The sequence below is a fragment of the Camelina sativa genome, chromosome 4, assembly GCF_000633955.1.
Source record: "Camelina sativa cultivar DH55 chromosome 4, Cs, whole genome shotgun sequence".
Taxonomy (NCBI): Eukaryota; Viridiplantae; Streptophyta; class Magnoliopsida; order Brassicales; family Brassicaceae; genus Camelina; species Camelina sativa.
This window is the reverse complement of record NC_025688.1, coordinates 16,043,589-16,056,884: the sequence shown is the minus strand read 5'-3', so window position 1 is coordinate 16,056,884 and position 13,296 is coordinate 16,043,589. Positions and strand designations below refer to the sequence as shown.

Below are 13,296 nucleotides of genomic sequence, written 5' to 3'. Positions count from 1 at the left end.
TCAAGACAATGAACAGGAGGATGTTCTAGGGACTCGATTTGATGTTGTATGGCATTGCTAGGTTGCTAGAGTTGGGTCATTAGAAACGTTGCTAGGTTGCTGGTTCCATGTTTTCTGATGATTTGGATATTGGTTTATGGTTATATTTGATTATTGGATATTTTATTATTGGAATATTATTGGTTATTTCCGCTGTTTGTTTGTGGTTGTGTTTAGGTGGCTAGTGGGTATGGGACCACTAATTGTAGTATATTATTATTATTATTAATATTATTTATTATATATTATTTATTATTAAAAAAAAAATGGGTCGGGTCGTTTCAGTTTGGTATCAGAGCCCTTACGGTTCTAGGTTTGGGTTCACTAGGCTTTGTGCTGTAGATGTTTGGGATTGCATGTCTTGATTGATTATGTGAGTTAGTCAATTGTGTGTGGCATGGAATCCTAAAACATCCTCTTCGAGCCTACAATGTGATTCCACGGTGAGTTTTGGTTTTTGTGTTTTTGTATTATGTTAAGATTGCTTCTTAGCCTCTGTTCATGCAAGTGCAGTGGCTAAAGGTGTTTTAGTTGTTGGTCATGGACGGGACGTGGTCGTGGTCATGGTCGGGCTGGTCCCGAGGCCAGCGAGTGTGTGGTCCTGAGTTCCACGAGGAGGTATGCCACAGGGTCGCAAGCGTATCAGGAGGGATTAGAGGGGATCCCGGGGAGCGTACAGGAGTTGTCAGAGTTGCGGGAGGCAAGTTCCTGAGGGTTATTGGAAGGGCCAGAGGAATTGATATTCAGATCGCAGGGGAGTCGTGGCCAGCGGATTTGCTTATCAGTCCAGTGGAGTTGTATGATGTGATTCTCGGGATGGATTGGTTGCATCGGCACATGGTGCATTTGGATTGCTATCGGGGTAGAGTGGAGTTTGAGCGTCCAGGAGGAAAGTTGGTTTTTCAGGCTATTAGACCGACTTCGGGGAGTCTCGTGATCTCGGCCATCCAGGCTGGGAAGATGATCGAGAAGGGCCGTGAGGCTTATTTGGTTACCATATCTATGCCAGAGTCAGTGGGGAAGTCTACGGTTAGCGGTATCCCGATTGTAGAGGAGTTTGAGGATGTGTTCCAGTCGTTGCAGACGTTACCACCATCTCGGTCTGATCCTTTTATGATTAAACTGGAACCAGGGACGATGTCGTTATCCAAGGCTCCTTATAAAATGGCTCCAGCAGAGATGGCAAAGCTGAAGAAGCAGCTAGAGGATTTGTTGAGTAAGGGATTCATCCGTCCTACTGTATCACCGTGGGGAGCGCCGGTGTTGTTTGTCAAGAAGAAGGATGGGAGTTTCCGGTTGTGTATTGATTACAGGGGTTTGAACCGGGTCAGTGTGAAGAAAAATTACCCTCTTCCGATGACCGATGAGTTGTTGGATCAGTTAAGGGGTGCTACATAGTTTTCCAAGGTAGATCTAGCGTCGGGTTATCATCAGATACCGATAGATGAGGCAGATGTGAGGAAGATTGCATTCAGGATGAGGTATGGGCATTATGAGTGTGTGGTGATGCCTTTCGGGTTGACTAACGCACCAGGAGCATTTATGAGATTGTTGAACAGTGTGTTTCAGGAGTTCCTGGATGTATCTGTCATCATTTTCATCGAGGATATCCTGGTTTATTCTAAGAGTCCTAAGGAGCATGCAGTGCATTTGAGGGCAGTTCTGGAGAAGCTACGAGAGCAGAAGTTGTTTGCTAAGTTGAGCAAGTGCAGTTTTTGGCAGCGTGAGATGGGTTTTCTGGGTCATATTGTGTCTGCAGATGAAGTTTCTGTAGATCCGGAGAAGATTCAGGCTATCGGAGATTGGCCTAGACCGCAGAATGCCATATAGATCAGGAGTTTCTGGGATTGGCAGTTTACTACGGGAGATTTGTGCAGGGGTTTACGAGCAGAGCACGTCCTATGACTAAGTTGACAGGGAAGAATGTTTCTTTTGTTTGGTCACAGGAGTTTGAGGAAGGCTTTGCAAGCCTGAAGGAGATGTTGACTACTACGCCAGTGTTGGTTTTGCCTGAGCAGGGAGAACCCTATGTGGTTTATACCGATGCATCTAGAGTTGGTTTAGGATGTATGTTGATGCAGCATGGGAAGGTGATTGCCTATGCTTCGCGGCAGTTGCGGAAGCATGAAGACAACTATCCTACACATGACTTGGAGATGGGTGTTGTAGTTTTTGCCCTGAAGATTTGGAGATCCTATCTTTATGGTGCAAAGGTACATGTGTTTACAGATCATAAGAGTCTGAAGTATATATTCACTCAGCCTGAACTGAATTTGAGGCAGAGGCGGTGGATGGAGCTTGTGGCAGACTATGATTTGGAGATAGCCTATCATCCTGGTAAGGCTAACTTGGTTGCAGATGCTCTGAGTCGGAAGCGGGTAGTTTCGGCTCAGAAGCATGAGATGGAGTCTCTGATAGGAGAGATCGATGCGTTGAGTTTGTGTGTTGTGTCTCAGGAACCGTTGGGTTCGGAGGCGGTTGATAGAGCAGATCTTCTGAGCAGGGTGCGGTTGGCTCAGGAGAAGGACTTGGGGCTGGTGAATGCCTCAAAGGATGTGGACTCAGAGTATCAGGTCTCAGATAATGGTACTATCTTGGTGCACAGTCGGGTTTATGTGCCCAAGGATGAGGAGTTGAGGCAAGAGATCCTGAGAGACGCTCATGGGAGCAAGTTTTCTATTCATCCAGGAGCGACTAAGATGTACCGTGATCTCAAGAGGTACTATCATTGGGTCGGGATGAAGAAGGATGTAGCTAGTTGGGTCGCGAGGTGCGACGTGTGTCAACTAGTGAAGGCTGAGCATCAGGTTCCAGGAGGGTTACTGAAGAGTCTTTCCATTCCAGAGTGAAAGTGGGATATGATTACTATGGACTTCGTGGTAGGTTTACCAGTGTCCAGGACGTTTGATGCTATTTGGGTCACTATGGATTGGTTGACTAAGTCGGCACATTTTCTGGCCATTAAGAAGACTGATGGAGCATCGGTCTTGGTTAAGAAGTATGTGAAGGAGATAGTAAGGTTGCATGGGGTGCCAGCGAGCATTGTGTCTGATAGGGATTCTAAGTTCACTTCGGTGTTCTGGAGGGCGTTTCAGGCAGAGATGGGCACTAAGGTGCATATGAGTACAACTTATCATCCCCAGACAAATGGACAATCAGAGAGGACGATCCAGACGCTGGAGGATTTGCTGAGGATGTGTGTGTTGGACTGGGGAGGCCATTGGGCAGATCACCTGAGCTTGGTAGAGTTTTCTTACAACAACAGTTATCGGGCGAGTATTAAAATGGCTCCTTATGAGGCTTTGTATGGGAGGTCGTGTCGTACACCGTTATGCTGGACTCAAGTGGGGGTGAGGAGCATTTACGGGGCAGATTTTGTTCACGAGACCTCAGAGAAGATTCGGGTTCTCAAGCTGAACATGAAGGAANCTATGGATTGGTTGACTAAGTCGGCACATTTTCTGGCCATTAAGAAGACTGATGGAGCATCGGTCTTGGTTAAGAAGTATGTGAAGGAGATAGTAAGGTTGCATGGGGTGCCAGCGAGCATTGTGTCTGATAGGGATTCTAAGTTCACTTCGGTGTTCTGGAGGGCGTTTCAGGCAGAGATGGGCACTAAGGTGCATATGAGTACAACTTATCATCCCCAGACAAATGGACAATCAGAGAGGACGATCCAGACGCTGGAGGATTTGCTGAGGATGTGTGTGTTGGACTGGGGAGGCCATTGGGCAGATCACCTGAGCTTGGTAGAGTTTTCTTACAACAACAGTTATCGGGCGAGTATTAAAATGGCTCCTTATGAGGCTTTGTATGGGAGGTCGTGTCGTACACCGTTATGCTGGACTCAAGTGGGGGTGAGGAGCATTTACGGGGCAGATTTTGTTCACGAGACCTCAGAGAAGATTCGGGTTCTCAAGCTGAACATGAAGGAAGCTCAGGATCGGCAGAGAAGTTATGCCGATAGGAGGAGGAGAGATCTTGAGTTTCAGGTAGGAGACAGAGTGTACCTCAAGATGACCATGTTGCGGGGTCCAAACAGATCATTGACTGAGACTAAGTTGAGTCCAAGGTATATGGGACCGTTCAGAGTGATTGTGCGGGTGGGACCGGCAGCATATAGGCTGGAGTTGTCTGAGGTTATGCATGCGTTCCATAAAGTCTTCCATGTTGCGGAAGTGTCTCCGTGAGGATGTTCAGTTGTTGGCTAAGATTCCTGAAGATCTTCAACCTAACATGACTTTGGAAGCGAGACCAGTGAGGGTTCTCGGGAGGAGGATCAAGGAACTTTGGAATAAGAAGATTCTTTTGATAAAAGTCCTTTGGGATTGTGATGGTGTTGAGGGAAAAGTTTCCTGAAATAGAAGTTTCTAAAAGAGGAAAGATTCCAAAAGTGGAAAGTTCTAAAAAAGTTTCCTGAAATAGAAGTAGCCAGATGTGTGGCCTTTGTGGCGGGCTGTTTAGCTAGAGTGCCTGTTTAGGCGGTCCTTTGGGACATATGGTCTTTGTGACGGTCCTTCGGGACAGATGGTCTATGTGAAGGTCCTTCGGGACAGATGGTCTTTGTGACGGTCCTGTTTAGGATATTTGTTTAGTCTTTGTGATGGTCCTGTTTAGTACAGATTGTTTGGCCTTGGTGGCGGTCCTGTTTAGGACATTTGTTTGGCCTTTGTGGCAGTCCTGTTTAGGACATTTGTTTGGCCCTAGTGGTAGTGTTATGATCCTTGTGGTCATGAGGTATTCCAGTGAGGGAATATGTGGTTGGTAGGACATTGTGATGTTTTACGCGAGCCACAGGAAGAAAACCTGGGTAGGGATAGGACTCTGACGTGTTCAGAATTGTTTGCTCGCGACTCTTGGGGGACCTAGGTTCTCCTAGTACTGCCATATTCTGAGACTTTGTGGCTTGGGAGTATGGTTGGTATATCGACTTCGGATGACGATTCGGGGGCGCACTGTAGGGTGGCAACCCGAGAGACGAATATTTGATTTTTCCTTATGCGCGCTTAGGCTCGATGAGGAGCCAACATTATGACATGCAGACTTAGGTCTGATGAGGAGCCAATAAAAACTCAAGGTCTAGGCCTCTGAGTAAAGGAAAGTCCAAAAGTCGAGAGCGAATAATGCCTGGAGCGTGAGTCTATCGCCTAAAGGTGACCTTTCATAGTTCGGTCAGAGGAGTGTGGGCCGTGGAGACAGTTGCACGGGAGTCCTTGGCTGATGGTTGTTCGAGATTCGAGGACGAATCTAGTTTGATGGGGGAGAATTGTAATACCCGCGAACCGAAATCCTTGTTTGGGGATTGCATCGGTCGATGCAGAAGGTACATCGGTAGATGCAGGTTCAGTTTTTTGCGTTTTGACTTAAGTGAAACGCTGCGTTTTGGGCAAGGAGAAGAGGAAAACCCTTAAGTCGATTCTTTTGTCTCATTAGTCGACTTTGGCCGCTTTTGAGAGAAACAAAGGAGAGAAAGAGTGTTCTTGGTGATTTTTGTGGGTTTGTGGCGTTTCCTGGTGAGATCTGAGACTTAGAACGTTGTAGGAGCTTGCTAGGAATGTTCTATTGCTTGTTTGAGGTTCAGATTCTTCTGTGGCAAAGTTAAGTGCAGGACCATGGCTTATCTAAGCTAGAGCTTCTCTGATCTGCTTGTTTATGTGTTGTTAGACGGTTATTTGGGATGTTAGGAAGCTTTCTTGTGGCTTGGGATCGAGTTTTGTGGTTGCAGGAACAAAGATCCGGCGAGAAGTTTCGGGGAAACACGATGCTCGGCATGTTGCATCGGTCGGTGCACTTTGTGCGTCGGTCGATGCAAGTGCGAGGACGACGCGGAAAATCTTAGGGTTTTCGTGTGATGTCAAGCATCCGTCGGTCGATGCATGTTGGTGTCGGTCGATGCATCCCCATGTGGTGTCGGTCGATGCATGTTGGTGTCGGTCGATGCAGAGTCCTGGTTTGTTATTTGTTGTTTGTTGATTGTTGGTTGATGGTTAGAGATGTCTCTATTGCTTGTGTGTATAGCCCAGTAGATGGGAGGATTGCCTTACTGAGTGTTTATAAAATACTCATGCATTACAATTTGTGTTTGTGGTACATGTAAAGGCAAAGTGTGATCGTGGAATCAAGGCAATGAAGAGGAGGATGTTCTAGGGACTCGATTGGATGTTGTCTGACATTGCTAGGTTGCTAGAGTTGGGTCATTAGAAACGTTGCTAGGTTGCTGGTTCCATGTTTTCTGATGATTTGGATATTGGTTTATGGTTATATTTGATTATTGGATATTTTGTTATTGGAATATTATTGGTTATTTCCGTTGTTTGTTTGTGGTTGTGGTTAGGTGGCTAGTGGTTATGGGACCACTAGTTGTAGTATATTATTATTATTAATATTATTTTATTATATATTATTCATTATTAAAAAAAAAAATCGGGTCGGATCGTTTCACAGCTTAATTGTTACCTAGGTGCCCCATCCATCTTTGGTGAGGAGTTCGAATCCTGACTTTCATCTTTTTTTTTTGTCTTTTTTTCTTACAACCAATGTTATTTTTGTCATATCTACTTACATGTTAATATTTTTTCTACTCTAAATTATACTTACATTTAAATAGTTAATTTGTATAATATATATAGTTGAAATCTATCTAAATAAAGGATTTTTTACTAAAATTAATCATATGAATTCAAAAATAATACATAATATAACTTTTGCAAGTATCTTCTAAACATTTCTATAATTCTATATATTAGCTTTTAAGATTTTAAATGTCGATTTGGACTCTTTATTTTTGGACCTTCGATTTAATATACTATTTATCAATATTTTACAAAATTAATTGTGATTACGAACGGTTATATTGTGTATTATTTATGATTTTTCGAATTTTTTTTTACGTATTTAGAGTTAGAGAATAAAGTTGCAAAGAAATGATGATTTAAAAGATTAATATACTGCACAAAATCTTTATATAAATGTTTAGATATAATTTTCATTTAAATATATGTAATGTGCAATTGAATATATTATAAAACCAAATAATTTATGCCCCACATCAAATTTCTTTCTGGATCCGCCCTGAGATGACCCACTTTGTATCATCGTGAAACTATGTATAATTTTACAAAATCATCAAAGCTTCTGTAATTTTATAGATAAACTGTTTTTTTTATAAACATGATATATGTATCTATTTAGATTTTGAAAACCAGAAATCTATATATTAATAACAATCCGAATAAATGCGACCAACAATTGTGTTTTTTCAATCGTACTTTTTGGATATTTTCTGAGAAGTCATGATGGATCAATGAAACAGTTATTTATGAAAAGTTACAACTGTTCACTGTAAAGTTGTGTTGATTGCAATATTCATATCTTTTGAAATCTATATATATATATTTGTCTGTTTGAACTGTTTTCATTATTTTTGCCATGACACAAAATCAATTAAAATTTTAATCTCAACGGTTTAAATATTTTTCTAAATTATTTTCTAGCATTCGTTCTTTTAAAAGTCAAGAAATTCCTCTAATTCTTGATTTAACAAAAGATTTTTGGAATGATGAATCTAATTTACATCTTTTAGTTAATTTTAAATATAAAAGTTTAATGAAAATACCTAGAATGTTTTTCCAAGATTAGATGGATTACATAGTGAATTTTTGGATTTGACTTTTCAATATGGTAACAATCCGAATAAATACCACCAAAGGTTGTGTTTTTCAATCGTACCTTTTGGATAATCTTTCAAAAAATCTGTAGAAATTTTAAATTATGTGTTTAACAAAAAGTTGTGATTGTTCATTTTAACAGTTTTTTTGTAAAGTTGCAACTGGTCATGTAGAGTTGTGTCTATTCGAATATTCATATCATTTGAAATCTATATATTTGTCTGTTTGAATTGTTTTTATTTTTTTGCAATGACACAAAATAATATAAAATTTCAATCTCAACGGTTTTTACAGATCTCTAGATTATTCTCTAGCATTCATTCTTTTAAAAGTAAGAAATTCCTCCAATTCTTGATTTAACAAAAGATTTTTGGAATGATGAATCTAATTTACAACTTTTAGTTCATTTTATATAAAAAATTAATGAAAATACCTATATATAATAGCAATCCGAATAAATGCCACCAAAGTTGTGTTTTTTCAATCGTACTTTTTGGATAATTTTCCAAAAAAATCTGTAGAAAATTTAAATTGTGTGTGTTTACACAAAGTTGCGATTGTTCATTGTAACAGTTTTTTTGTAAAGTTGCAACTGTTCATTGTAGAATTGTGTCTATTCGAATATTCGTATCTTTTGAAATCTATATATATTTGTCTGTTTGAACTGTTTTTATTTTTTTTGCCATGACACCAAATAATATAAAATTTCAATCTCAACGGTTTTTACGGTTATCTAAATTATTCTCTAGCATTCATTCTTTTAAAAGTAAAGAGATTCCTCCAATTCTTGATTTAACAAAAGATTTTTGGAATGATGAATCTAATTTACAACTTTTAGTTAATTTTATATAAAAAATTAATGAAAATACCTATATATAATAGCAATCCGAATAAATGCCACCAAAGTTGTGTTTTTTCAATCGTACTTTTTGGATAATTTTCCAAAAAAATCTGTAGAAAATTTAAATTGTGTGTGTTTACACAAAGTTGCGATTGTTCATTGTAACAGTTTTTTTGTAAAGTTGCAACTGTTCATTGTAGAATTGTGTCTATTCGAATATTCGTATCTTTTGAAATCTATATATATTTGTCTGTTTGAACTGTTTTTATTTTTTTTGCCATGACACCAAATAATATAAAATTTCAATCTCAACGGTTTTTACGGTTATCTAAATTATTCTCTAGCATTCATTCTTTTAAAAGTAAAGAGATTCCTCCAATTCTTGATTTAACAAAAGATTTTTGGAATGATGAATCTAATTTACAACTTTTAGTTAATTTTATACCTAAAGTCTTTTTCGAAGAGTTAAATGGATTATATAATAAACTTTTGGATTTGACTTTTGAATATGGTAATAAAGATGTCTTCTATTTAAAAGCAGTTTATATGAGTTTGTAGGTATAATCAAGTGCACACACAACAGTTGCAATTTTTCGTAGGTTGTATTCGTTCATTGTAAAGTTGTGTCTTTTCATTATATTTTATTTATATTTTTTCATCACAACTTTTCGTTTTAATAGGTGTGTCTATTTAAATAGTCATGCTTTTTGAACTCTCTTTATATTTGTCTCTTCATCACTAACTAACAAGTTCGTTGAAACAAATTTTTCATTTTATGTTGAGTCTAGATAATTGAATATATTCTATAATCTAACTAAAATTTTAGAAATGATTATAGTAATAGAGAAATTTTATACAACTTAATATTGAATTTACAGTTGTGTCTAGTTATCTTAAGTTTCCGTTAAAAAAAATAATTAATATTTAAAAATAATAAGAATAATCTGAATAAATAAGAACAACAGTTGAGACTTTTCGTAATACTTTTTTTGTAAAAAAATTGGTTTATTTGTTTTTTTTAAAACTCAAACAGTTGTATTTGTTCATTGTAGAGTTGTGTATTTTCACTATATTTTATTCATATTTTTTCATCACAACTTTTCGTTCTAATAGGTGTGTTTATTTAAATAGTCATATATTTTGAACTCTCTATATATTTGTCTCTTCATCAATAACTAACAAATCATTGTTGTTGAAACAAATTTTTCATTTTATGTTAATTTAAATATTAATATCTAATATTCAATCTTATTATATAATCTAACTAAAATTTTAGAAATGATTATAGTAATATAGAAATTTAATAAAACTTAATATAGAATTTACAGTTGTGTCTATTTATCATAACTTTTCGTTAAAAACTATTTTAATATTTAAAATTTATTTTATTTTGTTCTTAAGAGTTGTGTATTTTAATTTTAATTTTTCTTTGATATTGTTTCACTCATTAAAAATATATTTTTAATTATAGTTATTTAATAGAAAATTATATTATTCATTATAACTATTAGTTCAATATTCTCAGTAAGGATCACTTCGTCATAATGATTTTTTTTAGTTGTAGCTCTTTACCATAATCCTTCATAAAAATATCTTATATTTATAATACTTTAAACAATATGTTTTGCAAAGTTGCGTTTATTCTACATAATATTTTTTGTTATAAGTTTTCATTTTGATGATTATGTTTTTAGTAACAATTTATGAATTCAAACTATTCTATTACATTCAAATAATTTCATAATGTATAGTTTTAAATTTTAAATTTTAACTATTATTTTTTTAAAATACTTCCCCCGCAATCTCGCGGGGGGTCTGAGTCCTAGTTTTAAACAATAATAATCCAGAAAATAACATCTTTTAGGTTGTCTTCTTCTTCTAAGATGTTTTCTTTAATCTTATTCTAAGTTGTCTTTGATACCATTGTTTCCCTCACATTCCTTAATCTTCTTCTAAGCTGTCTTTGACACCATCTCCGTCTGAAATCAAACTCTACACATTAAACAAAACTCAAATGTGTAATTGTAAATAATTGAAAGACAAAAACAAGAAACAAACAATTGAAGATTGGTGTTTTCCACCATTCCTTAAAACCACAAAACTGAAACAAAAGTATTACTACGCATCAAACACTCCAACTCAAACATTCTAGATCGTAACTTTCACTATGCATCAAATACTGAAACACTCAAACTCAAACATTCTAGATCGTAACTTTCACTATGCATCAAACTCTCAAACACTCAAACTCAAACATTCTAGATCGTAACTTAAAATCACAAAACTGAAACAAAAGAACCTCTTAATGATGGTGGTTTAAAGTCTCTCGTCCCGTAGGAAAGAAGTACCAACAAAATGTTCTCACAAAGAACTTGGATCTGATCGAATACTAATTATCTCGCTATTGTCATCTACAAATTATAAGAGAATATATTAATAATATAAACTAATCCAAGTAAAACAAATTGATAAACTATAGTATCATAGTCTATGAACAAAGCCTCTGTTTTATACAAAAAACAGAGTCGGTCGTTTCTAACAAACCTTAACGTCTTCACACGTGCCAACGAGTCGGTTGTTTGGTCCTTCTTCATGTTGGATCATATTCTTACAAAAAACTTTTGTTGTCTGCCAATTACTCAACATTATTTTGTTCATTTCTTGTTTGTAAGAAAATAATGTTGAGCAATTCCCAGACAACACAAGCTTCTAGCCCAATGTTCCAACCATACTTAGAAATCGTTTTTCTTTTATTCTTTTTCAATCCATCTTTAATTATGTAGCTGAAGATTATATAAACAACGTCCTCAGCGGAATACTCCATTGCACTGGACAAAAGGTCTCTATTTAAAAAAAAAATTGAAACGTGATTCAACTTGGGAATAAATGGGTCAAGTAACGTACGTGTCTGTTTCAAATTTGAATTAACTAGGATTTTATTTTTAGCTTAATATAGGACAAAATGATTTCATGGGTTATAATAGGCGTCAGTTACGTTTAATTTCTCTAAATTCATGTAACGTTCACTTGATTCTGAAAAACTGAATATTCATCTTTTATTTTTGCGAGTTCACACATTCTTCTTTAATATATAGATATCACTAGGAGTAGGAGTTCACTAGGAATATCTAGAGATGTAAAATAAATTATTCTCAAGTAACATATCTTTCTTTATTATGTCATCTTTATTAGGATAGACACAAGTCCAAAACTATATAAAAGCTTAGACCAAATCAAAAAACACTTCAAAGACCAATATCAAACATTAAGAAAGAAAAACAGAGAATAACGTACTATACACACCAATAAAGATCTTCTCCTGCTCGAGTAACAACTTGAGAGCGCTTATTTATCTTATATTATCATTTAGTCCGGTAGCCAGATCATATGGAGTAAACGATGATCACATAGAGCTAACAAAGTCAACAATCTCCACCACATCATGGAGTAGAGAGTTGGAGTTCACCACTCTACAATTCAACCTGATTTCTCCTTGAGTTCCAGTAAGAAGTGTAATATTTCCCATCCTGTTCATTGCCTCCACGAACGCATCAAAGAATTTTTGTGTGCCATCAGCAAATGCTCTCACCAAGGGGATCGTGTCTGTGGCATTGGGGCTAGAGAACAACTCTTGATCGGTTTGGATAAGACCTTTTTGTTCTTTCAGATTCACGTAGTATTTGTTGTCGAATACCGTAGGCGTACGCAGATCAAAATCCACCAAGGCACTTAGATTGCCATTTTGGGGACATAGTCCACGAAGAGTTTGGAGGTAAGTAGTGTTGAGAGTAGGGTCGGGTAAACTGGTGTTGCCGAAGTTGTATAATCTGTCTATTATAAATCGACATTGATTTTTACCAAATGTGTGACCCCCTAAACAAAGAAAGACCATGATTAGATCAACAATATTTTACTCGCTTATTACAACTAATATATGTCAAGTGGGGTTTAGTTTCTTTTTGTTGATTACCGGAGAGAGCAACAAGATCAGAAGGACGATCGAGGCCAACATTTTTAAAGTTGGCCTTAAGTTCTGGAAGTGTTAAGGTTGGAGCTGGAAGATTATCATTAGCGAGTCCCAAAAATGCTTGCAAGCTGTCTCTTCTCCCCAAAGGAACCTTCCAAGAGGGACCTCCTGCCTATTGTATAATTACCATTATACTCAATTTAGAAATACTTTATAAGAAAATTTTTATCACTCGGAAACATGTACTATAAATACATTGATTATATACTCAAAAGGAAGTTTTAAGAATCTCCACTATTTCTTCGAAGAAAAATTTAGTAGTCTTACGTAAATCCTTTATTTTGATATTAAGCTTATTAAGTTTTCTTGACGGGACCACGCGTTTTGACTATTTCTCGACTAATTTTGAACACTTTTCATATAGTTGAAAAGTTAGTACTAAATATGATTGTGATATTCTCAAACAACTATATCCCCACTTTTCTCTTCCAACTTAGACTCTCAATAGTTGATATGATATGTAAAGTGACTATTTGACATATTAAAATTGAAAAAGAAAAAAAATGTTTGTAACCAATAAAAGAAGACGGGAAAATGAAGCATACCAAAGTAACAGATTGTTGAGCTGCAATGGTGAGCATATCTGCGCATGAAACGGTTCTTGGGCACGCCCTCTCTATTGCGGCTTTCATTCTATCAATCACATCAAATCCCCTAGCTGAATTTGCGTTTCCTAACGCATCTTTCTCTGTTTGAAATGATGTCGTGTTGTCTAACAAGAT

At 36.7% G+C, this 13,296-nt stretch overlaps 1 protein-coding gene across 1 annotated transcript in view; it reads right to left on the bottom strand.

The window, feature by feature from the left end:
- LOC109132682 (peroxidase 33-like) overlaps positions 11,748 to 13,296 on the bottom strand; it is a 2,537-nt gene continuing 988 nt past the window's right edge. The window contains exons 2-4 of the mRNA XM_019244693.1: positions 13,120 to 13,296; positions 12,518 to 12,686; positions 11,748 to 12,420 (exon numbers count right to left, since the gene is read on the bottom strand). The exon at positions 13,120 to 13,296 is cut by the window's right edge and continues 15 nt beyond it. Of these exons, the coding sequence (XP_019100238.1) occupies positions 11,951 to 12,420; positions 12,518 to 12,686; positions 13,120 to 13,296 (816 nt within the window). The 3' untranslated portion in view covers positions 11,748 to 11,950. The remainder of the gene's footprint in view (positions 12,421 to 12,517; positions 12,687 to 13,119) is intronic.